General features: G+C 40.8%; 1 protein-coding gene across 1 annotated transcript in view; it reads left to right on the plus strand.

Moving 5' to 3' along the window:
• LOC116829118 (pinopsin-like) overlaps positions 1 to 27416 on the plus strand; it is a 111301-nt gene that overhangs the window by 66912 nt on the left and 16973 nt on the right. The window contains exon 3 of the mRNA XM_032787745.1: positions 11000 to 11233. Coding sequence (XP_032643636.1) covers positions 11000 to 11233 — 234 coding nt within the window. The remainder of the gene's footprint in view (positions 1 to 10999; positions 11234 to 27416) is intronic.

The following is a 27416-nucleotide window of genomic DNA, read 5'->3' on the forward strand; positions in this document are numbered from 1 at the left end:
GACTGTCAAAAAAGGGGCAGACACCCCAAACTGGTGATGTGTATATAATTACACTTCACCAAGCCAGTAACAAATGTGAATTCCTGGATCTCTATAACAGTCTTACCGTGAAGCCATAGACAGTCCCCTTAGACTTTCCAGTCTGTCTTGCCACCCAGGCAAGCTGGACTCAGTGATAAATGGTCACACCAAAAATCACACAATATTCAGGTTGCTTCCAGTCCCAAGAGACCAGCCATTCATTGGACTTTTGGGTGTGGTTGTGGTGTTTTCCCAAATTAATGTTTGGTTCCCTTTCCCTTTTAATAAAAGTTCTCTTTTGTTGAACACAGACTCAGAGCTTGTATTGCCTCTTTGAGGCACCCAGGTTTGATGTTAAATTTTCCTAGATTACTGGATGGGCGTTTGAGATAGTTCTGTGTTGTATTTTTAAGATGAACCTCTAAATTTTGAACTCGGGCCTTCTTGCTGCCAATTCCAGGTACAGGAAGGATAGCAGATATCTATTTTTCTTTTTACAAAAGACTCTGCTTTTCATTTTTTATTTAAAAAATAAATCCAACCATTAGATATAGTTTGTGCAAGATACAGACTGCTGCATGCAAAGTAGGGTGCACAGCTGAGATAGCACCAGGAGAAACTGCTTCAGGAAACACAATCTCTCCCAGAGTGCGTGGTGTGCTTCAGGAGTGTGCATTCAGCACCATCCATTGGAATGGTGCAACTTGTTGGCCTTGGGATGTTGGCTCTGCTCTGCAGACTAGGATTATGGGGGAGGAATTTATGCCTTTCAGGTAATTTTCTCTAGAGAGGTAAGAGATGGCAAGCAGTCCCTGCATACAGTTTACTTAAGGCACAGAGATTGTATTTAATTACACCCATGCCAACTCTCAGTTTTATCACAGGTCTAATATTTGGTGTTTTTGTTAAAGCTCCAGCTACTGAATCATGGTATAACCTGAGCATCTCAGCTTTCATTAAAAAAAACCCAACCAACTCATACATTTCTACCTTTCGTTGTTGCAGAGAAAAGTCAAAAAGATGAAACCTAAAGGCTTCAGCACCAGGAGGCAAATTGTAATATAATTGTTAAAATTTCATGATTTTGGAGAAACCTGTCTCAGAGAGTTTGAACACTTGGGTTTGGCAATACTACAATTTAATTATTATTTAATTATAGCAAAATACAGTAACCAAAGCCTGTCGCAGCTCCCTGATATGTTCCGGCAATCTAGAGGACAACCCACAGACACACAGTTACAAATCAAGGACCACTGCCCCACTCAACAGGGGCTCCTGGGGCATTTGGTCCTTTCATGGGGTGACAAGCCTGGGAGAAGCTCATGCACTTCATGTGTGGGCCAGGCCAATCATAATCTGGCCCACTGAAAATATTCTTTCTCCAGGGGACTGATGAACTGAAGAGGCTAAAGGAAACAGTGTCAAGTAGATGGAAAAAGAGGAAGTCAGACAATGAAGTGTGAAAGTCTGGGGGATAATATGGGAAAAAACCTCTTTCTAAGGTCAAAAAGGATCATGCTAAAGATGAAGTCCCTCCAGCATTTTTGTCTAATTTCATAACCAGATGTATTTTTTATGGCAATATTCATGTCTCTGAAATGTTATTTTTATATCCTTTAGTGGTAGTGGAGTATGTTTGGTGCAAACTAGGGCAGGAGAGAGCATTAGCTGACATTTACAGCAGCACTTCCACATCATTCATCTGTCTGAGAAAATCATATATGTGAAGAAAATAAGACGTGGAAAATGGAGACTGAAAAGGCTGTGAGGTGTGTTTGATATTCAGAATACAACAGTTTGCCAGAAAAACCTGCGGGCATATTAATTCTCAAATGTTATGTCCAAGGTTATTTACATTCAAATTATTTTTCTACCAGCAGTGATCAGTAGAAACAATTTTCTACAAAACTTTGGGTGGGAACACACCCAGTCCCTTCTTCGTAAGATTCCGTATTTTCTGTGGACTGGATGGTTTGGGAATTCTTAATAAAATACTAGGTCTTTCACTTTGAGATCATCAACTCTACTTTGACCCAGATTGGTAACAATCGAAAGCTGTTACCACCTGCTTGTAATTCGTTGCTGTCACACCTCACACTCAGGACTGAATGGACCCATAGATTGAATTATTTCCTGGGGATGGTTCCAACAAGTCCCAGTGGAGGCATGAGGGAAGGTCAGGGATGAAGTGCCAGAATGCACAGGCCACAATGCTCATGACTCCCCTCTAGGGAAGGTAGCTGCGTGCTTTGCTCCACTGAAACCCCAACCACCTTATGAGTTGGTTCTGGTGGGTGGTAAGGTTAGCTGTGGCTGCTGGGTGCAGGGAAGTTCTAAAAGTCTAAAGCTATGAAGTATGTGAATGTCATTCCAGGGGTGATTTTATTCCTGGACAGCCAGGATCAGGGAGTAGCAAGGTGGTTTAGTGTACAGGTGAAGATTAAGCTCTCTGAGAGATCAGTGTCCTATAGTTTCGCTGATCCTGAAAATGAAAGAGCTTAATTTGTTTTCCAACAAACTGAATGAATTTCAGTGCAGACCCATAGATAGGTTTGCATTCAATGTGATATGTGCCCATTAGCATCAGTGTGCTGGAACAAGAAGTGGATGAGGCATAAATCTGAGGCAACAAAAGAGGGCAATAAGTTTCCCTTTCTAAAACCAGGCTCTATTATGGAAACCAAAATAACTGTACTCACTGGCTTTTGTCAAAGACATGCGAGAAAAAACACATGAATTTAACTATTTTAGGACTTCTATGCTGTGTGCCAATCTGGTCCTGGGAAATAAATCCAACCAGCAGTATATGATGGAGCAATAACTGGTTGACTTAATGCGTGAGAATGTGTTTACCAAGTCAGAATATTATTAAGAAACATTTAGCTACTATGGTAAGAGAATCCTCTCAGCTAAAATGATTAATGGTAGAGGAACATAGACTTCCCTAAGTCCACAAGACAGCTTAATTGATATTAATGGGAATAACATCTATGGGTCAAGGGCTGTACGTGGCCCTTAATTTGGGTCTATCATTGTATTTGTATTTTAGGCTGAAACATTAATGTTAGGCTCAATAACTATTCCAGCTTCAATACCCAAGATTCCAGTAATGCCAGAGTTAGGTTAATAAAACATCCTTGATCTCGACTTGACCTTGTAATCATAACAATGATATTAAAATAAATAAGAGTAAAGCGCTCTTTTTATGATGTCATGATTTACTCATTTTGTATTTTCTGCTGATTTTAACATATGCATTATGACTCCAATTCAGCCAAAGCACATCCCATTTAAATCAGTGGGATCTAAGCATGTGCTTAAGTGCCGTGTTGAATCAGATCCCATAGGACAGTAACATGCCATTGATAAAGCCGAAGTTTTTGTTTGATTCCTGATTTCTAGAGGGATCTTATGTATCTTTGGTATTAGCATTTGTTTTGAACACAGTCATTTGAAGTTTTTACCAGCTTTCCATGGTAATCTACATACAGTAAACTCAAAGACATTCTGTATATCTTGATATTCATAAAGTACCAATTACCATGTTACCAGGCTTGATAGCTACATTGAGACAGATTACCTCTTCCACCTCCTGTCCTTTCCAATAGCTTTTTAACAGCCGTATTTTAATTTTTTTGAGACTGGTAACCAGATTGTGGAGACAGAAGCAAGGTCAGCAACTGCTGGCTACCAACATTTGAATCACTGCCTATCTTGGGAGATGCCTGGGCTTTTATAGAAAGTGTGTGAAGTATTTAAGTGTCTAGTGATTGACTGCTAAAAGAGAAGACAATTTAGTTTACTTGACTAGTTGTGGAAGGAAGAAAAATGATTCTTCCCTGGTCTCATTTTCCTCTACTGTGACTTTCCTATTAAAATGTCTAGCCCCCTTCTGTTTTTTTCCTTTTCATTTCCAGACATTTTAACTGACTAGTCAACCCAGGACTGGCACTCGATTATGACTATTGCATTATGTCTTGGTTTTTGGTAGTATAGTTAAATATTTAGTTATGTCCAAGTAAGAGTTCATAACTAACATCTGAGAGGTTTTACCGGAAAGGAGAGTAGAGAGCTAGTGTCTCCAATGCTCTCAGTGGTCCCATGGAGGAGGAAGCTACCTGATTGGAATGCAAAGGGGAACCAAATGCAGAGCTGGGATGGGTGAGGGGGTAGGGAAAGGAGTTGATGGGCACAAAGAGTCTAATAAGATTGGGACTAGAGAGGGAGAAACTCTGATTGGGAGTTGGAGGGGGGGACTGGGACTGGTTGGGAAAGGAAACTGGGCCTGGGAACCGTGGGGGATAGACTGGTACTCAGAGTTAGTGAGGGAAATTGGAGGGGGGACTGGGAGCCAATTGATTGGGGGCAGAGAACACTGAGACTGGATGAGGAGCTGGGTTACAGGAAGGTGAAGACAGGGAGTAGCTGGACAAGGAGACTAGGACGCAGGGGAGGCAGGAGAGCATATCTGAGAAGGAGCTGTACTTAATGAGGGAGGGGTCCTATGGAATAAATAATGAGTGATCATGTAATTAAAGATTGTGTCATAAGGCTTATGTACCAGGGACCTGAATTAAGGTTGCACAAGAAACTTTAATTGTGGCCTTTTCTAACATTTGAGTGCTTGACTTCGCAACCTTATGTATAATATAGAAGGCGTTTGCAAGATCCTGATATTTCATCTGGTTTAGAAACCCATCCTGAGCCTCTGTAGTCTAAAATCTTGAGACCCCAGGAAGTATAAATGTCATTATAATGACAAGCACAAGTCGTCACTACATGACTGTTTTCAGCCACACTAGGTCCTTTCCAGGAGTGGCTGTAGATATAACTTGTCTTCTAAGATCAGTGGTAACAAAGCAGACATGTACATTTTGGCCCAGAATAGGTCCATCGACATGTTTGCTCCCTAATCTTCAGAACAAATATAAACTTTACGTACACTGGGATTTCAGTGCATAGTTGAACTGATGCAAACCCCTAGTGTAGCCAAGGTAGCGTGATTTGTAGAAGCACATCCTTCTTAACCCAGGGCAAATAAACTACAAAGCTACAGATCATATCTATACTAGGGGTGAGATTCTTTGCTGTGCCTCATTTGTCAGCCAGGAGAAGACAGGGAGCTATGATGGCTTTAATTCTATGGATTCATGTCCTCTCAGTCCTGGGCTGCTCCTCAGCCCTTGGTGTGACTTAGCCCTATGGTTACAGTTACAGCAGCCTGTGAGTGCTGCCCTACGGGCCGCAGTGCTGCCTGGAATCCCTGCAGTGCAGCTTCTGCAGCCCGAACACACCCCATATGCTCCCTATGTCAGGGCTTGCCCTGAGAAGGCAGACTTGCAGCTGTGCCAGGGGAATCATCTCCAGGCCATAACTGGGGCTTAGAGAGCCACTTCACACTGCTTCAGCCTTTTCCCCCAGAGTACAGGGATTGTAGCAGGAGTAAGGGTTTCACCCTAGGAATTTGCATTGGGGCAGCTGTACAGATGCAGCTAGTGGTTTCAAGCCCAGTGTAGATAAATCTCTCTATTATATATACACAAACAGACCTTAAATATATATTTTTACTATCATTTCAGTTTACTTCTTTATTTAATTAAAATACATTTAACTCAAAATAGCAGAAACAAAATATTTGAACGTCATTGCAGTTAATTTAGGCTTAACATAAATTCAGTTGCCATATACATGGAAACAGTTTTTGAACACTCTTTCAGTTGTGGTTGTCCAATATTTTTTGTAGTTAGCTGTCTAGACACAAAGCTTTCTCTGAGAGAGGTTCACATTTGATTATTGCAAATAAGTTCTAGAGATTTGCTTAGTATCTGTTTTAAAATATGGAAAGTAACCACTTCTTTGTTGTTTTTTAATTGCCCAGTGTTCTTGATCTTGGCAAAAACATAATTTTTCAGGTCTTGGATCACCTTGAAATGTATTGTATTTGAAGCTTTCTGACACCTATAAAGGTGAACTTTAAAAGGTAACATATTTTAAAGGTGAACTATAAAACTGCAATGACAACGAAGTTAAATCCATAAAAATACATTGTATCTCCTCAAAAACTAGATTCTTGGGATGGCACACCAGTGGTGCCCAACTTTATTGTACAGGAGGACCACATAAACTTAAGCACGGCCTTGTGTGGGCCAAACAGATTCTATGGATTCTTTGATAAGATTTAAAGTCACCTGTACTGATTTATATTTTAAGTTCAGCTTATTTAATATGTATTTAGATAGATTGTTTCTCTGTACAGTATTGTCTATTTACACTCTTAGAATCATAAAATTGTAGGACTGGAAGGGACCTCGAGAGGTCATCTAGTCCAGTCCCCTGCGCTCATGGCAGGACTAAGTATTATCTAAACCAGGGGTGGCCAACCTGAGCCTGAGAAGGAGCCAGAATTTACCAATGTACACTGCCAAAGAGCCACAGTCATATATCAGCAGCCGCCTCATCAATTCCCCCGCTGCCAGTGCCTCTCGCCCAACAGCAACCCCGCCGATCAGCGCCTCCCCCTCCCGTCTCTTACCTCCCGATCAGCTATTTTGTGGCGTGCAGGAGGCTCGGGGGCGGGGAGGAGGAGCAAGAGCATGACAGGCTTAGGGGAGGGGGTGGGAAGGGGTGGAGTGGGAGCAGGGCCTGTGGCAGAGCCAGAGGTTGAGCAGTGATCACCCCCCAGCACATTAGAAAGTTGGCACCTGTAGCTCCAGCCCCGGAGTCGGTGCCTATACAAGGAGCCACATATTAACTTCTGAAGAGCCACATGTGGCTCTGGAACCACAGGTTGGCCACCCCTGATCTATACCATCCCTGACAGGTGTTTGTCTAACCAATGATGGAGATTCTACAACCTCTCTAGGCAATTTATTCCAGTGCTTAACTGCCCTGACAGCAAGTTTTTCTTAATGTCCAACTACTCTGCCCTTGTTGCAGTTTAAGCTCATTGGTTCTTGTCCTATCCTCAGACATTAAAAAGGACACTTTTTCTCCCTCCTCCTTGTAACAACCTTTTATATTAAAAAACTGTTATCATGCCCCTCTCAGTCTTCTCATCTCCAGATTAAACACGCTCAGTTTTTTCAGTCTTCCCTCATAGGTCATGTTTTCTAGCCCTTTAATCATTTTTGTTGTTCTTCTCTGGACTTTCTCCAATTTGTCTACATTTTTCTTGAAATGTGGCACCCAGAACTGGACACACTACTCCAGCTGAGACCTAATCAGCATTGGGAAAAGTGGAAGAATTACTTCTCGTGTTTTGCTTACAACACTCCTGCTAATACATCCCAGAATGGTGTTTGCTTTTTTTGCAACAACATCACACTGTTGACTCATATTTAGCTTGTGGTCCACTATAACCCCTAGATCCCTTTCTGCAGTACTCCTTCTTAGGCAGTCATTTCCTATTTTTTAAGTGGGCAACTGACTGTTCCTTCCCAACTGGAGTACTTCGTATTTATCCTTATTGAATTTTATCCTATTTACTTCAGACTATTTCTCCAGTTTGTACAGATCATTTTGAATTTGAATCCTGTCCTGCAAAGCACTTGCAACCCCTCCCAGCTTATTATCTACAAACTTTATAAGTGTACTCTCTATGACATTATCTAAATTATTGATGAAGATATTGAACAGAACCAGATCTCAAACTGATCCTTGCAGGACCCCACTTGTTATGCCCTTCCAGTTTGACTGTGAACCACTGATAACTACTCTCTGGAAAATGGTTTTCCAATAAGTTACGCATCCGCCTTATAGTAGCTCCAGCTAGATTGTATTTCCCTCATTTGTTTATGAGAAGGTCATGCAAGACAGTATCAAAAGTCTTATTAAAATCAAGATATACCACATCTTCAGCTTTCCCCCATCTACAAGGCATTATCCTGTCAAAGCTATTAAGCTATTAAAGCTATTAAAGTTTATTTGTGTAAACTAAAATGATGTAAACATGATGACAGAACGCTAATGAATGGACCGTTAGTATATTGTGTTGAAGCAGGCTCTGGGCTTTATGAAATGCTCTGGTGGGCTGTGCATAGCCTGCTGGCTGTAGGTTGAACACCCCAGAAGAACACAATTACATTTTAGCTACCCTTTTAAACATTCCAGCACTTCCTGACATCCTCTGGAACGTCTTGGTTTGCTAAAAACATTCCAGAATGCATCCAACCGACTCAAAATCCCTGTCCTCTCTGTCCACCACCACTAAAAGGATCGGTGGCTGGACTTGAGCTCCTTTGAGAAATGGCAAGGAGGTACAGTAGGTGAGGCCAGTACTCTAAGCCCCAACCCTAGGTCTGGGAGCTTTCAAATTCTAATGTGAGGATTAACTGGTTGTGTGTGATTGGTTGATTTTAATGAAATAGTACTGATTCTAGAATGTAAATGTGTGGTCAAGGTTTGTGATGGGGACAGGGAGCTGAAGCAGGATGAGAAGGAAGATTGATGACGAGGGATGGGGCATACAGACAGGACTAGCCAATAGAACATTGGAGTGGGATGCAGTAGTCCTGGGTTTAATTCCCAGCTCTGCCACTGACCTGCTGGATGCCCTTGGGCAAGTCACATCCCCCGTGCCTCAGTTTCTCCATCTGTAAAATGGGGCTAATGCTGCTGACCTCCTTTGTAAACTGCTTTGAGATCAATGGATGAAAAGTGCTATATAAGAGCTAGGGATTATTATTAGGAAAGAGGGTAGAGAAGAGCATGATATAAAAAAAAATCAGGAATCAGGAGAGAGTTTACCTAACTTGCATGATCACATAAACACATAGCAGTATTGCCAACTCCAAACATTAAAATATCATGGGTCAGGCCCCTTAAAAATCATGAGATTTTAAAAATATATATTTGGCAATTTTTTTATTTGCCTTCTGACTTTTGAGCCTTTACGGTGCACTTGGGTCACATTTTCAAGCTTTTCTCTGCAACCATCAGGGCTAGAAATTTCCTTTTTAAAATGACTGTTGAGATGCTCACATAATCCCTTGTTTCCAGGAGCTGGGGCTTTAACTAAAACATCAAATATTGTGAGATTCACAATAAAATCACAGGAGTGGGCAACACCGGTAAAAATAAAGCCATAAAACCCATGGAACTAGCTAGATGTGTGCCAAACATCACAGCACGAGCACTTCGCTTTTACATGGCCTCCCTTCTTCGTCAACTCTTTAGGGCAGGGGCATTATCTAAACTAGGGAGGACAAATGTGCTGACTGAGTCCTCTGCCTTCACTGGTAATCTTTAAATCTGATTAACGTGGCTGAGCTGGGGACTTTGCCTGCCTCTACTAAGTCCCTAATATTATTCCAGCTCCCAGAGGAGCTGGACCTGCACTCTATAATCAGACAAAATTTCCATTACAGCCAGTGGGAGTTTTATATGAACAAGCAATGCATGATTGGACCTTTTATCTAGTAATATGTATCATAGGATAAAATGTATATATAAGCAGCTTTGTTCCTACTAAATGTTTTTTCCCCTACATTTTCAGAAAAGCCAGATTTCTTTATTGCTACTTACAGAGAGAATTGGTATTAGAGGGCCCTGGGAAATTTGGCAAAATTCTTCTGTGTAGTGCAGTAGTGTGTTTGCTTTATGTACACATGCTAGAGTAAAATGTATTTGTTTTGCTACTGTGGTACCAGACAAGCGCCACACCAAAAAGACTGACATCACATCATATTACTCTGCCTTTCATATAACTTCACATTAATCACAGTATATAATAATATCTGTTGATAACTCGCAGTCAGGGGTGTATACACACATTCTCTCTCTCTCTCTCCTTAGCGTATAGAGGGTTGAGCATACAAATGGCATTAGACTTTGCATGGCTTATGTGCTGCAGATTGCAATGGAAGATACTATACCTTTCAAATTGTCAACAGTTTCCACCTTCGGCTCTAATGATTCATGTACATGTTTTTTCCCTGAAACAGAGCCTTCATTATGTGCATTTCTGCAGTCTACAACAGAATCTGTCCAAAATAAGTTCACTTCAAACTCTTATCTGTTTTTTGTTTGAAGTGTTTGACAATTTATATTCATGTGAGCTGCCCTTTTGTTTACAATTTACAAAGTTTAGATGCTTTGGGTCTGACTCATTTTCACCAAGACCCCTCCATCCCTCTCTACCATGGTTAAGAGGCCTTAAAGAGAGTGTCTTTTAGAATTACAATTTTTATTTTATTAATGAGAGGATTATTGTTTAAAATATTGTGGGAAAAGTTGGGCTGTAAGTAGTGGGGATGGAGGAGGAAGGAGTTTCGGGGGCATAAATGATCGGGAAGAATATTCCATGTGTAGGGGTCACTTGGAGAAACAACAACAAAAAAGGAACATATTCACAAAACACAGTCTATTCCTTTTCAGTACCTAGTGAGGTGTCTGCCTAAGGGGAATATGTGTTTTCTGTGCACTCACTAATATTATCAAGGCCATCAGAGGTATGGATACAGTCGAAACAGTCCAGTAAGAGAAAGTTTGTTATAACTCCCAGGACGTGCTAATAATGTTTTGTTCATTTTGATATCTCAACCAGATAAACTTTTAATGGTCCTATGTAAATATCATGAAGTTATTCCATTTCAAACAAGTCCTGTATACTGGACAAAACTGAGTTAAATTATTGTACATCTTTTATAAAACACCTGGGGTTGTTTTAGGAGACAAGAAAAAATAAGTGATGACTTTGTCATGTTTCTGCCTTTTCTTTAAACTCTAGTGTAATTCTGGTTTGTATTGACAGATAGCATTATGCACTCAGTGCTTCATCCAAACCCCAGAGGAGTCGATGGAAAGACTCCCACTGACTTCAATCAGTTTTGGAGTGGGCCCTCAGTTTGCTTCTACAGTTATTTTTGTCAGTCAGAATGTGATACTTTGAATTGTATTCTGAGATTTATAAGCTGTTTGAGCGATAAAATGACCATTCTAGCTTCTTCATAATTCAATATTATTGTTTACCTTTCACTAGGTTGGAAAAATCCGGAAGAATGCTGCCCGTAAAAGGGAATACCATGTTCTCTTCATGGTGATTACTACAATAATCTGTTATCTATTATGCTGGATGCCTTATGGAGTTATAGCTCTGCTTGCAACATTTGGTAGTCCAGGTGCAGTTTCTCCAGTAGCATATGTCATACCTTCCATCCTGGCAAAAAGCAGTACCGTATGCAATCCAATTATCTACATACTTATGAACAAGCAGGTAAGGAACATTGCTGTCATTACCTATTCACTACACGGTCTTTTTAAATGGCTCATCTGTTACTACATGATCAAAACCAAAAGATTGACCTCAGAGCTTAAAATAGTTTGGACTCATTTAAAGGGATTAATGCCTAATATTTGTACTGATTGTCTTCCAGTTGATCTTATATAATTATCATTGATCTCTCCCAATCCCAACATCCTCTGCATTTCTGACAGAGTCCCACATCACAGCTATCCTCTTATTCCCCATCTTCAAATGGGGATAATCCATATCCAGCTCTGTAAAGTAGTTGTTCTATTAAAGGTGCAAAGTATTATTATTTCGGCACCTCACAGCCAGAGTATCAAACAGAATAAAATAGTCAAGAGGTTTTGGGTGGTTTAGTAAATGAAGTACTCCACTAGCCCTTTTACTCAAAGAGCTGCATCACTGTGGTGGTGTCAATTTACTGCCTTGTGGGAAAAGATGTGCATGATACACATGATGTCTAAAGTGTCTTTTTTAATTGGGTATGATTGGTTGAAATCCCTACAGAAGCTAGACAGTACTGAGTAAGAATGTAAGAAGAATTGCATCACGGTCTGAGAGATCAGTTCTTCAGTTCGAAGACATGGGGTAGACATTCTGTTGAGACATATATTGTCCTTAGGGATACTGTACTCTGTTCACAATACACCTGAGGTTCTCAGTCTGCAGTCATCACTACCTCACTCTTCCCATATTGCTAAGTAAAAGGAGTGTTCTGTTCTAGCTACATGAGAAGCAACATCAGTAGAATCCCAGTATAGAAAAGTTTGAGACTAATGTAATATCACCCTGGAAATGTATTTGCTTACTGAAATTGCTTTATCTCTTTTTCACACATACTGCATGTTAATTTGTAAGTTGCAGAGTTCCCTGTGTAAGTGGGGTATGTTGGCATATATTTAACAAAAAGAGCATTTGAACCATTTGGGGGTTTTTTTTGCGGGGGGAAGAGTTTTTAAAAATGCATGACCTGGATAAAGATATACAAGAAAAGAAGGCTGGAGAAATATTTATTATTTATTAGCCTTGACAATGACCCTTGAAAATAAATTGCCATTACAATTGCAAATTTGAGAACCAAATGCTACATTCTTCCCCTTCAAATGCAGAGATAGTTGGCTGCTAATGTATGAGGATAGAGTTTGGCTCTTAAGGGCCAAGTGCTCCGCTGGTATAAATCAGCACAATTTCATTGAAGTGCACTCACAGATTTACACCAGCTGAAGATCTTGCCCAAAATGTTTGAAAATAATGAGTTGATGTAGAACTTAAATAGTTAGTGCTAGTTATTTTGGAAAACAGAACTGTTAATTAAAAGAAAGTCATTAAAAATAACATCTAGCATGGAATATGCTGAGGGAGCTTGTTGAGCCACCAACGGCAGAGATCTTCAAAAATAGCTTGGATAAAAGACCCACATATTTTTTATGTAGAGAACAGTACTGTAGAAACCCAAGGGATGAATTAGATCCTCCAGTAGGTGCTTTCTAGCCACATCATTAGATGCTAAATTTTGCACTAGAGAAAATCTGTGGATGTTCTTGATGTTGAAAATTGTGAATCCATTGTTGTAAATGCTAAACATACATTGAAATTATGAATTCTAAAAGTTCATTGTGATTTATAAAGACGTCTTCTTTGATACTATAACTGTTAAAATTACTATAGAATTTCAGCCCCAGTTCAATATATTATCAACATTTTTATTTATACTATAAAAAAACAAATAGTGGCTCTGGATTCTTTATTATATATCCACTGGAATCTACTATTAATAATTATGACCAGCAGCATTATGTTCAGCTTAGATATGGAAAAATGAGATTGTAATAAACAAAGATATACTAACATTGCCTTTCCTATCAAACTACCTCAGAGCACTTAGCTGCTTCACTGTTGTTCATGTAGGCCCATGTTTCCAAACAGGAAAAGGAAGTTTGACTGGACCTAATATGCTTCTTGCATCAAGGGTTGAGGTTGCATTAAGATTCCAGGCTGACACGAGGGCCTAATTAAAGTCAATGACAAAACTCCCATTGATTTCAATAAGACCAGGATTTTGCCTCTTTTGAAGTCTTCTTTGAGCCAATGTTGAGGAGGACAAATTACTACTACTGGAAGGTGCTAAGAGGGAAGCAAAACAGCAACTTCCTTCTTTTCCCCTGTATGCTTCAAAAAGCTCATGAGTACTCCTTAGAAGGAGCCCGTGTCTTATCTGTATTTATTCTGAAAGGGTTCTGAATGATTAGGTCTTTAGTTTCAATCAGTGAGTACTGAGATTGCTGTAGGAAGATCTTACAAAGGGAATATGTTTTGGTATCATCTGCACGCAAATAACATATCATCAGTGATAAAATTATGGAAGCCTGAGGAACAATATAGATACAGAAATATATAAGCATAGCACAGTGTCTTTGGTATCTCAAAACTTCACTGGAACAATATCATAAGAATAATTATATGTAGCGTATAAATTGACACCCAGAGAGATACACAGGACTGTCAAGTATCAGAGGGGTAGCCGTGTTAGTCTGGATCTGTAAAAGCAGCAGAGAATCCTGTGGCACCTTATAGACTAACAGACGTTTTGGAGCATGACTGAGGTCATGTCAGAAAAGCAGCTGAAAGACCACACTGCCCCCCGCTTACCTCATCTCCATAGAGCACGGGGGAGACAGGACAGGGCTCAGGACGGAGGGAGCTTGCTGCCAGTAGGGGCTGTCTCAACTTGCAGATCTACTTAAAAAGGCAATGTACATACAGTGGGGTCAGCATACTTAAAGGGGCAATGTGCATCTCTCTCACACACACGTGAGAGTCTGTCTCTGTCTGCCATGCTGTTTCCCCTCTCTCCATTTGTCCTGCCTTGTAGAGTGTGAGGATACATTAACAACGTGTTAACCCTTGAAGGCTCAGCTGTTCTAGTTCATCATTTAGCAGTAAGGCATTCCCAGGAAAATATCCCACCCTCTAACTTCACCACCTCAGCCAACCTTCACAATCATCATTGCTGTGTACAGTATTAAATTGTTTGTTGAAAACTTATACTCTGTGTGTGTGCATATATATATATATATATATATATAATATTTGGTCTGGTGAAAAAAAATTCCCTGGAACTTAACCCCTCCCCCATTTACATTAATTCTTATGGGGGAAATTGGATTTGCTTAACATTGTTTCGCTTGAAGTCACATTTTTCAGGAACATAACTACAACATTAAGTGAGGAGTTACTGTAATAAGAACCCCATCTTTTACGGTGTCATAAGCTCATAGGAAAATCAGACTGGATTGAAATTGATGGTGCTATAGATTCCACCTACAACAGAAGTTCTTTACAGTCAGGGAAAATACAGCCAGGCAGTTTCTCAAGAAGAAAAACTTTTAGAACATATACCCAAGAAACATAGCTGCACTGTAGCAAGCCACTCTACTGTTGCAACACCTCCCCTCTCCTTCTTGGTAGATACTGCATTGGGTTGGTGTTCTAGATACATGACCCAAATAAACTTTGGAAGAAGGAGGAATAGCCATAGGAAAGTCTCTTTTTTTGGGGACAAAATCTGTTGAAAGAGTCTACAGTGTGGCAACATCAGGAAGTGAAGTCAGTCTTCAAAGATGCTAGAAACTTTGAAAAAGTTGAAGATGTCTTTGATTCTTTCTGAAATGTCCTTGCTTAGTCTCTGACGATACAGGATATTGGAGTATAACATTTATCTTTGCCCTCAGACACTTACTCCTCTTGTTCTTACCGTCTACCTTAACATGATAGCCAGAGTTTAGCAAAGCAAAGAGGAAGGACAAAGCTGGCACAGCTATCAACGCTAGTGCTTAAAATGGTGGCTACTCTTTGTGTTGCAGTTTCTTGCTGTTGTTTGGTTTGGGGGTTTTTAATAGTTACTTTCCTCATTCTCAATTTTTTTAAGCTTCGTGGCAAGAGTGAGTTCTAAGAAGGGACTTGGGTCAGGTGTCAGTGTAATGAAACCAAAATAATAATAGTAATTAATAATGGGGATTCACTAGGGGAACTTGGACATTGCGGTGCCTAACTTTTAGGCGCCGTGCTACCTAGTGGAATTCACAACCCTCATTTATTAGCCAGGCTCCCTGTACAATGTATGGGGAGAATTAGGTGCCTAAAAAGAGATTAATAGAATCCATCACACTGAGCCAGAAGCAGCCTAAGCTAGCCAATAGGAAACGCAGAAGAGAGGCCTAACCCCTGCCTAATCTCTAGGCCGAAAGAAGATGTCCTCCTCCACTCAAGGTGCCCAGCCATGAACTCTCTCCTGCAGCTAGGTACCTAAGCCAGCTTGCGTCTTTCTTGTGAAAAAACAGAGGAGGTAGCAGTGGTGCCACCACCCTTATACCCAACTGCTCAGTGGTTTGAACACTAAATATGTGGGAGATCAGATCAGGCCGCACAGGTGAGGGTAGGAGAACATTTAGTTTGTGAATCACGCTTTGGTGTGAGCTAGACACCAAGCTACTCAGTGGAGCATCAGGATTTAGGCACTGTGCACATGCCTACCAACAGAAATGTAGGTGCCTAGGAGGATTTTACTAATGGAAACATAGGTGCTTAGAGAATTTAGGCCCCTCCAGCGTTAGGACACAGCAAAACAGGGTTTTTGTGAATTCCAGGGTGCCTAAACCTGGAACCCCCAAATCCTCTAGCCCACAGAGCTGTATTTCAGCTCTCATACCATTTAGGAAGTTGAGTCAGAAGTAAAATAAAGTGATTTTTTTTTCTCTCAGAACTGTGGAACTTAAGTGTGTAAGTTCAACACAAAAGAAGAAGGTTCATACAAATCCATATTTTCACCCTTCTTTTTCAGAACAGGAACACTCTGATCAACTGGGTTATGGATCGTCATAACAGCTCAATTACTCTGCATTTGTTCTAATTCTGTCTGCAGTTTTGGTAGCTAAGGAAGCGATGTTGTCAGTGCATTTCTCATGCCATCAGGGCTCCAATCTGGGGTTTTCCTTTCAACATTAATATCTGAAGAGTTCTGGAAGTGCCATATACTTCATGTTAGTCTAATTTAAACCAAATTAAACTCCTATCAGTAAATTGTTTAAAGCTCTGTAGAACCTCTTGCTTGGATGCCAGTGTAAAGATTACAAGCTGCATCCTCTGCTGATGTTAAGTACCATAAACTCCACTGAAGGCAATGAAGCTATGCTTAATTACACAAAACAAGAGCTGTTCCTAAATATTTACTGTTTCAAGTTCTGCTGCTGAAATGACATCCACTAAGGCTTGCATGGCTAATACGGCATTGTGAAAAATCATACCGTGATTATCAATGAACTCTTCCTGATCTTGAAAAAGTGCATCTGAGCATAATTGAGGAGAGCATGCATGAGAAGGGCTATATAAGATGTGAATGTGAAGTCCCTGGTTAGTGGTTTGATTTCCACTCAGTCTGTCTTTTTGTATTAAAATAATTACACTTATAAAAATAGAAGCTGATTATAATTTTCTCAAAAGATTTGGAGAGAGAAGTGATGCTTAAAAGACTAGGCACATTGCTTGAAAAAGTTTAATACTGTGACCATTCAAAACTTCTCACACAACAGTGGAGGGACAGTACCTTGGGAAAATATAAGTGAACTCATCAAACTGCAAAGATTCCCATTGACTTCAGTGGACATTGGAACTGGCCCATAATGCATTAGAAATTGCCTCTAGATAAGACATGGGTCTAAATTTGTGCAAGCCTTAGGTGAGCACCTAGTCATGCAAAGATTCCCATTGCCTGCAATGGGACTGCTCACATAAATAATTAGTTCAGTGATGTGAAGAAAGGTTGTCCAGTGGGGTATGTTTAAGGACAAGCTGCAGGGAGACTGGGGGCTTGTGTACACTTGAAAGTGGTTGCAGATTCATTTGAATTATTTCATGATAATGTGCCTTGCAGCATTTGTTGTTGTGAATCATCTGCCATTTTAACCTGCATTGTTAAACCTGCTTTGGAAGTGGATTTACTGAGATGTGGAAGGAGTTTACCTGAAACCAAGTAGGTGCAGATGCACTCCTATCCTCAAACAACTGTTCCACATCTATGTAGCAGGCCTCCCATTAGTATCCTACACTGCATTGTTGGCTACCTGTGTTGGCTTCTCTTTTCACCTGTGTGCCTTCTACTGCTCCACAGTCATCTTAACTGGTGTCACCTCTCCATTAAACGCGGGAAAGCATGAAGCCAGGTGTGGCCCTTTGCAAGTCCAACTCACAGTGAGTTCACATATCTAGAATTAAAAAAAAAAATATTCAGCAGCCAGGTTTATGCTTGTATGTGTGCCTTTGCTGAAGTCCTGATCTATATTGTCCTCTGGGGAGAGGAGTGTTTCTGGATCCCGGTGAAGAGCCATCACTATAGTGCACTGGTCTACAAGAGGTTATCAGAGTAAATGAGGAGAGGAGGCAATCCTAGAACCCAAGACAATGCAACAACAAGAGGTTCCTGAGAATGTTAGAGACAACAATAAGGTTTTGGGAGAGCTTGCAAGTCTGCAGCTACCGGAGCTGGACCATATTTTTAGCAGAGATGCTGTCACTGAACCTCGGCACATTGTGGACACCATCCAGGACACCCCTGTGGTTGTCTAGTAGGACACTGAGACAGAGGAGAATGATCCTGAAATCCAGGATTTTGTCACTCTGCTGAACCCACAAAGTCAAACCAATGCTGGAAGCCCAGGAGTCTCTCAAATCATGGATGGAGACTCAACATGGGAAAGTGACTTCTTCCAATAAGTATTTTGTGCTATATTACAATACAGCTAGCCTGGAGGATTTAAACAACTTTGTTCTCAGTACTGTCAGAGCACTGCTGTGTTGGTCTATCCTTTCTCTGCCTCCATGTCTTTTAATCCCCACAATCCTCATTGCTCAAGATGTTGACTGTGCCACAGAATTAAAAAATTCCATCCCATTTATTTCTCAAAAATATGCAGCTACACAACTCCCATTTAAAACTTGCCAAATCCATCCCTTACCCCTCTCTACTATGGTGCTTATTGCTCCCTCTCCTTCCTGATTGACAGTCACCTACCATTCAAGACAGCAGTGATGGAGTCTCCTGTTGAGTTTGATGGATGAGCTACAGTTACTTATTGTGGATCCTGAGATGAGACCAAAGACCAATTTCAGACCTGCAGTCCTGTCCACAAGTGCCACTGGTGAAGGCAATTGTAGATGAATATGAGCTGTTTTTAGCTTTATGCCTCACGTCTCTCCTTAATTGCCGCAACCTGTGAGCTCTTGGGGTCTTTCAGTCCAAGGTGGCAGAGCTGCTGCCATTGGATCTTGTCATGGGCTAATAGCTCACAGATATTGAGGTCAACATTACAAGATTGGAGGTGGGCCTTGAGAATGTCCCTGTAACATTTTCTTGGTCTGCACCTGAAACAAGCTCCCATTTGCAATTGTCCGTAGAAGATGGTCTTCAGTATTCTACTGTCCGACATATGGACCACACAACTGCACCAATTCAGCTGTGTGCTCACTATAAAAGCTTCAATGCCTGTCACGTTGTATAGTCATGAAGCTCGGAGTTTGGAACCAAATCTTGGCATTTAATTTCCATTATCTGCCATAGACATCATAGGCGGAATTGGTCCAAGCATTTTGAGTGGCATCAATAAGTATTCCACGTATCGCAGCTGTAGAGGAGTGTGGTGATGATGACATTGCAGAAAACGCCAGTTTTTGTTTGGACTATGACACTATGTTCTTGCCAGGGACAACACTGAAGTTTTCCTAAGGCATTGCTGGCTGCACCAATGAGCTTTGTAATATCATCAGTCATTGTATCTCATGAAATGACATTGCCTAGGTAGCAAAATTTGTCAATGACCCTGAATGGTACGTTGTCAATGGACACAACTGAAATAGTTGCAGAACTTCCTGGTCAAGGCTGGATCCATGACTTCTACCTTCTTCAGGCTGATCGTTAAGCCAAAATGTTTTGCTGCATGTGGAAAGCAATCAGAGCAAATGAATGTTCCTGAGGTTATAGGCCGATAAAGCACAATCATCAGTGAACCGTCATTCGCAAACGATTGTATTAATAACTTTTGTCTTTGCACAAAGGTGATGCAGATTCAAGACACCTCCAGTCATATGGTACTGCATATAAATATCACAATCAATGTCTCTGAATGCACCTATTAGAACAGCAGCAGACATGATGCTAAATAATCTCAGAGCAAGAACAAAGCCTTGTTTGATTCCATTGGTAACAACAAAGGTAGCTGAGAAGCACCATTGGTTAAAGGCATGGACAAGCATTTCTGCATTAAGAGATTTAATAATGTTGACAAATGTATTGGGGCAACTGAACTTGTGGAGGACTGTCCACGGTCCTCTGTCCAAAGGCCTGTCCACGGGCAACTGAACTTGTGGAGGACTGTCCAAAGGCCTTACTAAGATGGACATAAACTATATATAGGACTTGATTCTGCTCAGAACATTTCTCCTGAATTTGCCAGAGTGCAGAAATCATGCCTGAAGTACCATGCCCAGGACAGAGGTCACACTGAATTTCAGGCAATATCTTTTAGGTGGTACAGCACGGGTTAAAAATGAGATGGATTGAACAGAAGGCTGTTTAGTGTAGCAGAAGATACAGGAAAGAAACAGCACTAGTAACATTTCTTTTTTGTCTTACAGTTTGATTAATGCCCTCAACTTTGAGCAAACTTGATTTGTTATGAGATAAATTGCCCAACTTAGGCTATACAGACACTGCAAAAGCAAAGAGATTTTAAGGGCTTTTAAGCATTCAGTCCCTCCTCTTTGGGTTACACCAGAATTCTGTTTATTTTGCGGTGCACTTTCTGCTGATCTGTGGGTGTTAACAAAAAGAACTTAAACCAAAGAGAATGCACTATTGTGGCACAAAAATTGCACGGTGCTACAGCTCTCTCACCACTGTCCATATAGCTTGAGATTCCCTTTCATTCCTGCACCAACTCTAGGGGCACCATTTAGGATGGTCTTGTGATTTAAAGTACTCCAGGATATGAGATATGTGTTCTGTTCCTGGTTCTTCCACAAACTGCATCCTTGGGAGAAGCCAACATCTTCAAAAGCTCAGCCAGGCATAAATTGGTGTTTGTGCACCCATCTGCACTGACTTGTAATACATTTGGGAATGAACGGAAATATAGAAATGTGTACTGATTCAGATATACTGTCAAACATATTCATACATTGCCACCAATTCAGAAAGCTAATGGGACTAAAATTTTCAGAAGAAAGCTAGTCAAGAAGTGCTGAGTTCACATACACTGTGGATCAGGTAATGCAAGAAAATGATAGGCCAATGTAGCTGAATAAAGTAAGACAGGTTACGCTAAATTAAATTCTGATCCCCTGAATCAGAAAGAGAGAGAGAGACTTCGTTTCTGTGTATCCAGAGTCATAATTGCTTATTTAAAATAAGTTCTTGATAGGTTTCACTCCTTTAAGAGATTGTCTACACTGCAGATGTCATAGCCACCAGCGTCCTTCCATTGCTGTAGAAACTGCACTAGGCCCAGGACAGCATGGGCTCAGTCAAAGCCCATTGACTTCAGTGGACTTTGAATCAGAACAATTGAAACTACCAGGGAAATGTAGGTAGGCAGGATGTAGTACTGACTTCAAAAAAAATCCAAGATATATTTAAAAACCATCAAAATATCTCCACTATGCTTTGAACTCTCCAAGAAATGGGGACTAATAAAATAATCTGAAAATGCTCGTTGTGTATTGTGGCAGTAATAGACCCTTTATGTTTTATCTTTAAGACAAATGTTGCAGTAGTGGCTGGTAGATTTGTCTCTGGCACTGTCAGTCGGTATCCATCAATCAGATTTCACTGTTCTAAATGATTCTGACTTAAAGGTAGGAATAGGAACTAGATGCAACAGCCGCTTTAGTATTGTTCAGTTCAGTGTTTGGGAGGTTTTTGTTCTACAAATTACTTTCTCTCACACTGCATGTGCTGGACTTTGAAGTAATGTACTGGGTTTAGTTTCTCTATTGAAATCTGATGGGTAGCTTGTATTAGATAGATACATACAACATTTAATTGACTTTGTAGTTATAAACCAAGTCCCATAACTTATGTAATCCTTATGTAGAATTATAGAATAAAGAACGTATTAATACTTGCTACTTTTATATCAGTTGTGTAAGATCAAAAAGCAAATTCCACTGGCAGTTCTACTGACATGTTTATGTGACATGCACACGAGTAGCAGCTAAGATAGGAATTCGATGGTGTGCATGCTAGGAAAGAAGACAGGTTTGTTATGCAAAATAAGATGGTACATTAATAAGTCATAACAAGATGTTTATTAGTGATCATGAAAGACAAGGCTCATATTTTATACCACCTCAGAGTTGTGCATATAGGCAACTAATATTAACTTTGGGGTGTCCTTTTGCTTTTAGACACAGCTCCTGAATTATAGGTGGGGCTGATAGTACTGCCTATTATTAAGGTTGCCTTCACTTCCGATTATAAGACTATTTTTTTCAGTTGCTTTTAACTTTGCTAGGCTTTAACTGTTTGTGCTGAAATTTTCCATGCTGATTGTCTGCCTCAGGCTGATTTTTTTTTTTTAATTTAACCTAAAGCTGTTTATCTGTTTCCAAGAACAAGGCTAGGAAAAAATACATTGCTTTGCCCATGATAAAAAACTCCTAAGACCTTTTCTCGAGCCCTCATGCTTTGGAACAGGGACTTGACTTTTGGCAGGGGGATAGCCTTTGTGTCAGGAATGTGCCTTTTGCTATTCTCATAAAAATCCTCCCAAATTTGGCCAAGTTATAAACCTTTGAATAATCTTAGTTCGCGCATGCTCAGTAGAGACTCCTTGGATTTTAGCTGCTAAAACCTCTGAAGATTCCACCCTTACTGAGCATGTGTGAGCCTCTCACAGCTCTTAGTGCTAACAGACTGCATATGTGCTGTCCACCCAGAGCAACTTGACATGCTCCCTCCATCCCAGGGCTACTGGGGCAAAGCTGAACTTTCCCTGTAATGGCTGCTCTGGGCCAGGCACTGGAACTGAGAGCAGGGAGCCTGTCTCTCTTGTGCTCTCAATGACTCCTCCTGCTGGCGCACCTCTGTTCTTAATATAATTCTTACCATACTTCATTGCTGTATTTCCTTTTTGTATCCTCTTTTCTCTTCTCCATGTGCCCCAGCTGCCCATTACCCAGCCTAATGGCCTAATATCTATTTTCAGCCCAATTTATTTGTAAAATCTAAATTAGGACTATTGAAGAGCTTGTAATTGAGGTTTTGTAATAGAAAGTGAGAGCTGAAGGTAACTTGAGGGCCACTTACTGCCACCAAAAGGCCATCTCATCTTGGAGGTGGAGGAGGGGGAGAGAAAGAGGCAGCTTAAAATCACAGGGAAGCTTGAAAGACCATATTTGGTTTCAGCAAACCCTCATGCGTCATGTTTTGCCTTATCTGCCCCTGGTGTTTGCCAACATCCCTAGTCTTACTCAATGTGCAGCGACAGTCAAAAAAGCTAACAGAATGTTGGGAATCATTAAGGGATAGATAATAGGACAGAAAATATCATATTGCCTCTACATAAATCCATGGTATGCCGACATCATGAATACTGCATGCAGATCTGGTCACCCCATCTCAAAAAAGATATATTAGAATTGGGAAAGGTCCAGAAAAGGGCAACAAAAATGATTAGGGGTATGGAATGGCTGCCATATGAGGAGAGATTAATAAGACAGACATTTCAGCTTAGAAAAGAGACAACTAAAGGGGGATATGATAGAGGGCTATAAAATCAAGAATGGTGGGGAGAAAGTAAATAGGGAAGTGTTATTTACTCCTCCTCATAACACAAGAACCAGGGGTTACCCAGTGAAACTAATAGGCAGCAGGTTTAAAGCTAACATAAGGAATTACTTCTTCACACAATGCACAGTCAACCTGTGGAACTCATTGCCAGGGGGTTGTTGTGAAGGCCAAAAGTATAACTGGGTTTAAAAAAGAACTAGATAAGTTTATGGAAGACCAGTCCATCAATGGCTATTAGTCAAGATGGTTAAGGATGCAACCCATGCTCTAGGTGTCCCTAAGCCTCTGACTACCAGATGCTGGAACTGGACAATAGGGGATGGATCACTTGATAATTTTCTCTGGCCTGTTCATTCCCTTTGAAGCAGCTGGCCTTGACCACTGTCAAGGAAACAGGACCAGTATGGCCATTCTTATGCACCTATCATCCATGAATTTACTGAATAAATAATAAAAAAGCAGTAGGGAACAGCAGTTTTATCTGTTTCATTACTTCTAACCTCTCCTTCACTTGCTTCTCCTCTCCTCTTCCACCTTTTTAATCACTCTCTCATCTTTTGCTCACCTAAGTGTGACCTTCTCTTTCTCACCTCTCACAAATCTTCATGTCATTTCAGACTTATTCTTTGCCTCCTTCTCCCCTCAGGTGATCTCTCTTCCAATCCAGGTCCACCCTTTCATGCCCATCCATTCCTCTCCCACTCTCTCCAGTGTTTATGTTCAGCTCCTGCTAACCTATTTCCATCCTTCCTCATCTCCTTTTTCCTACTCTCTCAGAATCTATATTTAAGAAATCCATATTGATCCAGCACCTTTATATCCTCTGCTCCCTCCACTTCCCTTCACTCATTATCTCAGCACTCCCAGTATACAGCTCAACGTCTGCCTCAGCCCTCTCCTTGGATGGTGGGGAGGAGATGATGCTCTCACTCTGAATGGCTGCAGCAGGATTAATCAGTTCTCACGTTCACAGATGTAGCTCCCTACAAGTAGAACAGTATTCCATGTTCTGTCCACTAAGTATCATTTCCTTTCTTCAACATTGTCCTTAAAACCTACAACTCACACCAAGCAGCACCCATATCAGCAGCAGGTTTCCAAGGTGAAAAGCCTATGCCATATTAGAACAATGTAGGCCTGGCCTGACATAAGTTATGAAACATGGGGAGATGGGGGAGGCCTCATTTCCTAGACAACAGGAGTAGGAAGATTAATTAGCAGGCTGAAAGCACAATATTTGTGCCAACTAAAATAAGTGAGTGGGTCAGTAAACTAAGACAATGTCTGAGCTAGCCAAGATGAGAGGGAAAACACTCAGGGAACCACTTACTATGAGCAAAATAACAATGGACAAAATAAGTTGGAAATGTAAAAATGTGGTAAAAAGTAGGTCAAGTGTGGACAGTGCATAAACAGAGCCTGACAGATAGGAACTGTTTCCTACAAAGTAACCAAGCAATCCCAAAATGTGTAAAGCAGTGTACAGTAAGTGCAATGTAATATGTCAATGGATATGAAGGAAGAGGTTTGCTGTGTAACTTTGCATGTATTGTACGTCCAACCTTCACACCCTACGCCTGAGTCTGATCAACTTATCATAGCTTTACTGCAGGGCCGCCGCGGGTCTTTGGGGCACTTCAGCGGCAGGTTCCGGAGAGGAAGGATCCCCCCCACCGCTGAATTGCTGACGATGACCCGGAGCGGAAGAAGCTCCAGGGGCCCAGGCCCCACAAGAATTTTCCAGGGCCTCTGGAGCGAGTGAAGGACCCTGCTCCAGGGGCCCTGAGAAACTCTGGTGGGGACCCCTGCGGGGCCTGGGGCAAATTGCCCCTCTTGCTCCCCCAACGCCCCCAGGCAGCCCTGCTTTACTGTATGCCAGATAAAAGAACCTAAGTGATGAGACTGGAGTTGAACCGAGTTCTTGGGGAACTGAGTGGAAGAGGTCTTGGAAAAAGCCCAACAGAAGACAGCAAGCTGGATCTGTAACTTCGCTATAAAGGTTGGCTCTAAAAGCTGGGTTGGGTGGGCTAGGAGAGTGAATTAGGAAATCTGATAACCATGAACCATGTATGTAAATCATTCTTACCTCCTCCCCAGTTCTTCTCTCCACTCCCTCCCCCCTTAATGGAACTCATGTCCTGCATCTCAGAGAGTAAGTTCTTAGGGGCAGGAAAATGTCTTCCCCTATTGTGGTTTGTAAAGTGTCATGTACATTTACAGTTCTATAAATGTTAATTGCCCATACTCTGTGCTTATCCTGACATAGCAATACATCATTCATTTGGAGGCACAGTACAACTGAATACATCAGGGACACTCCTGCTCTTGACAAACTAATTCAGATTCTCTCCCAGCCACTCTTTTTTCAGTCAGCCAGTGCTACTGGTGAAATTTTGTTTTCATGAATTTACATCAATCGTCTCTAATGTTTTGCCAGTAAAATAAAAATCTTAGCAACAGCATTGACTGAATGAGAAAATTTTTTGTTAATGTACATCTGGTTATATCGTTCACAGCTTCTTTGATTTCTTCCATTATATCTTATTTGTACTTGCTGTTGCATTGACAATCTTTTTGGTGGACATATCTTTAATTTGTCTCCCCTCCCCCCCTGAAAAATCTACATTAAAATATTAAAATTGGATTCAAATGTTTTAATGTATCTAATTAACATTTCCATCAACGTTGATAAGCATTTAATTGAGCACTAATACATTTCTTAATAACAAGAAATGACAAGAAGTGCATTTGTAGCTTGCCTTGAGCAATAAGGCTGAAAGCCAAAGACTGACTGAATTTAACTTCCAAAGATGTGCAATCATTGCTTTGAAGTGCATTGTGTGGAGTGACTTCTTGTTGTTGTGAAATAGAATTTAAATAAGGAACTATACCCAGGTCTGTAATAGACATTATTGCTGTCTGATATGTATTAAAGAGATCCATCATTGACACTCCAGTGAACCATGCAAATCAGCTAGTCCTTAATAGATTTTGGTCCCAGCAGATCCCAGAATAAAAAACCACCAAAGCAAAAGATTAATGTGTTGAAGAAGAACACTCCAACTAACCTCTTAACAAAACCATTGACAAACTAGCCCCCAAGTGACCCTTTCCCTCACATCACTGCCGGAGGGACCATGAGTCTAAGAAAACTTGCATAAAGGGGTTGGAATGCCCATGGCACAAGACTTGTTCATCAACAATTCATTAATAGCTCAAGGAGCCCCTGAAGCTACAAAGGAAGATATAGTGACCTTCCTTACATCAGCCAAATCACAACCAGCAGAACTGTTCTATGCAGTAAACTTGCTTATTCTTAAGTTCCAAGGCCAGAAGGGATCATAGTGATCATCTATTCTGGTCTGACCTCCTACGTAACACAGGCCATAGAACTTCCCCAAAATAATGCCTAGAGCAGATCTTTTAGAGGAACATCCAATCCTGAATTTAAAAATTGTCAGTGTTGGAGAATCCAACACAATCCTTGGTAAATTGTTCCAATGGTTAATTAGTCTCACTATCAAAAATTGATGTCTTATGTCCAGTCTGAATTTGTCTAGCTTCAGCTTTCCACCTTTGGATCATGGTATACCCTTTGCTTCTATTTTGAAGAACTCATTATTGAATATTTGTTCCCCTTATAGGTACTTATAGACTGTAATCAAGTCACCCCTTAACCTTCTCTTTGTTAATCTAAATAGATTGAGCTCTTTGAGTTTGTCACCGTAAGGCACGTTTTCTAATCCTTCAATCATTCTCAGGCTCTTCTCTGAACCTTCTCCAATTTATTAACACCCTTTTTGAATTGTTGGCACTAGAACTGGACAGAGTATTCCAGCAGCAGTCACACCACCTCAAAATACAAAGGTAAAACAACCTCTCTACTTCTGCTCAAGGTTCCCCTCTTTATGCATCCAAGGATCACATTAGATCTTTTGATCACAGCATTATAGTGGGAGCTTATGGTCAGTTGATTATCCACCATTATCTCCAAATCTTTTGCAGAATCACTGCTTCATAGGATGGTCCCCTATCCTATAAGTATGGCCTACATTCTTTGTTCCTAAATCTATACATTTATATTTAGCCATATTAAAATGCACATTGTTTGCTTGATACCAATTTGTCAAGTGATCCAGATCACTCAGGGTATGTCTACACTACGGGATTATTCCGATTTTACATAAACTGGTTTTATAAAACAGATTGTATAAAGTTGAGTGCATGCAGCCACACTAAGCACATTAATTCGGCGGTGTGCGTCCATGGTCCGAGGCTAGCATCGATTTCCGGAGCGTTGCACTGTGGGTA

The sequence above is a fragment of the Chelonoidis abingdonii genome, chromosome 1 (assembly GCF_003597395.2).
Source record: "Chelonoidis abingdonii isolate Lonesome George chromosome 1, CheloAbing_2.0, whole genome shotgun sequence".
NCBI lineage: Eukaryota > Metazoa > Chordata > Testudines > Testudinidae > Chelonoidis > Chelonoidis abingdonii.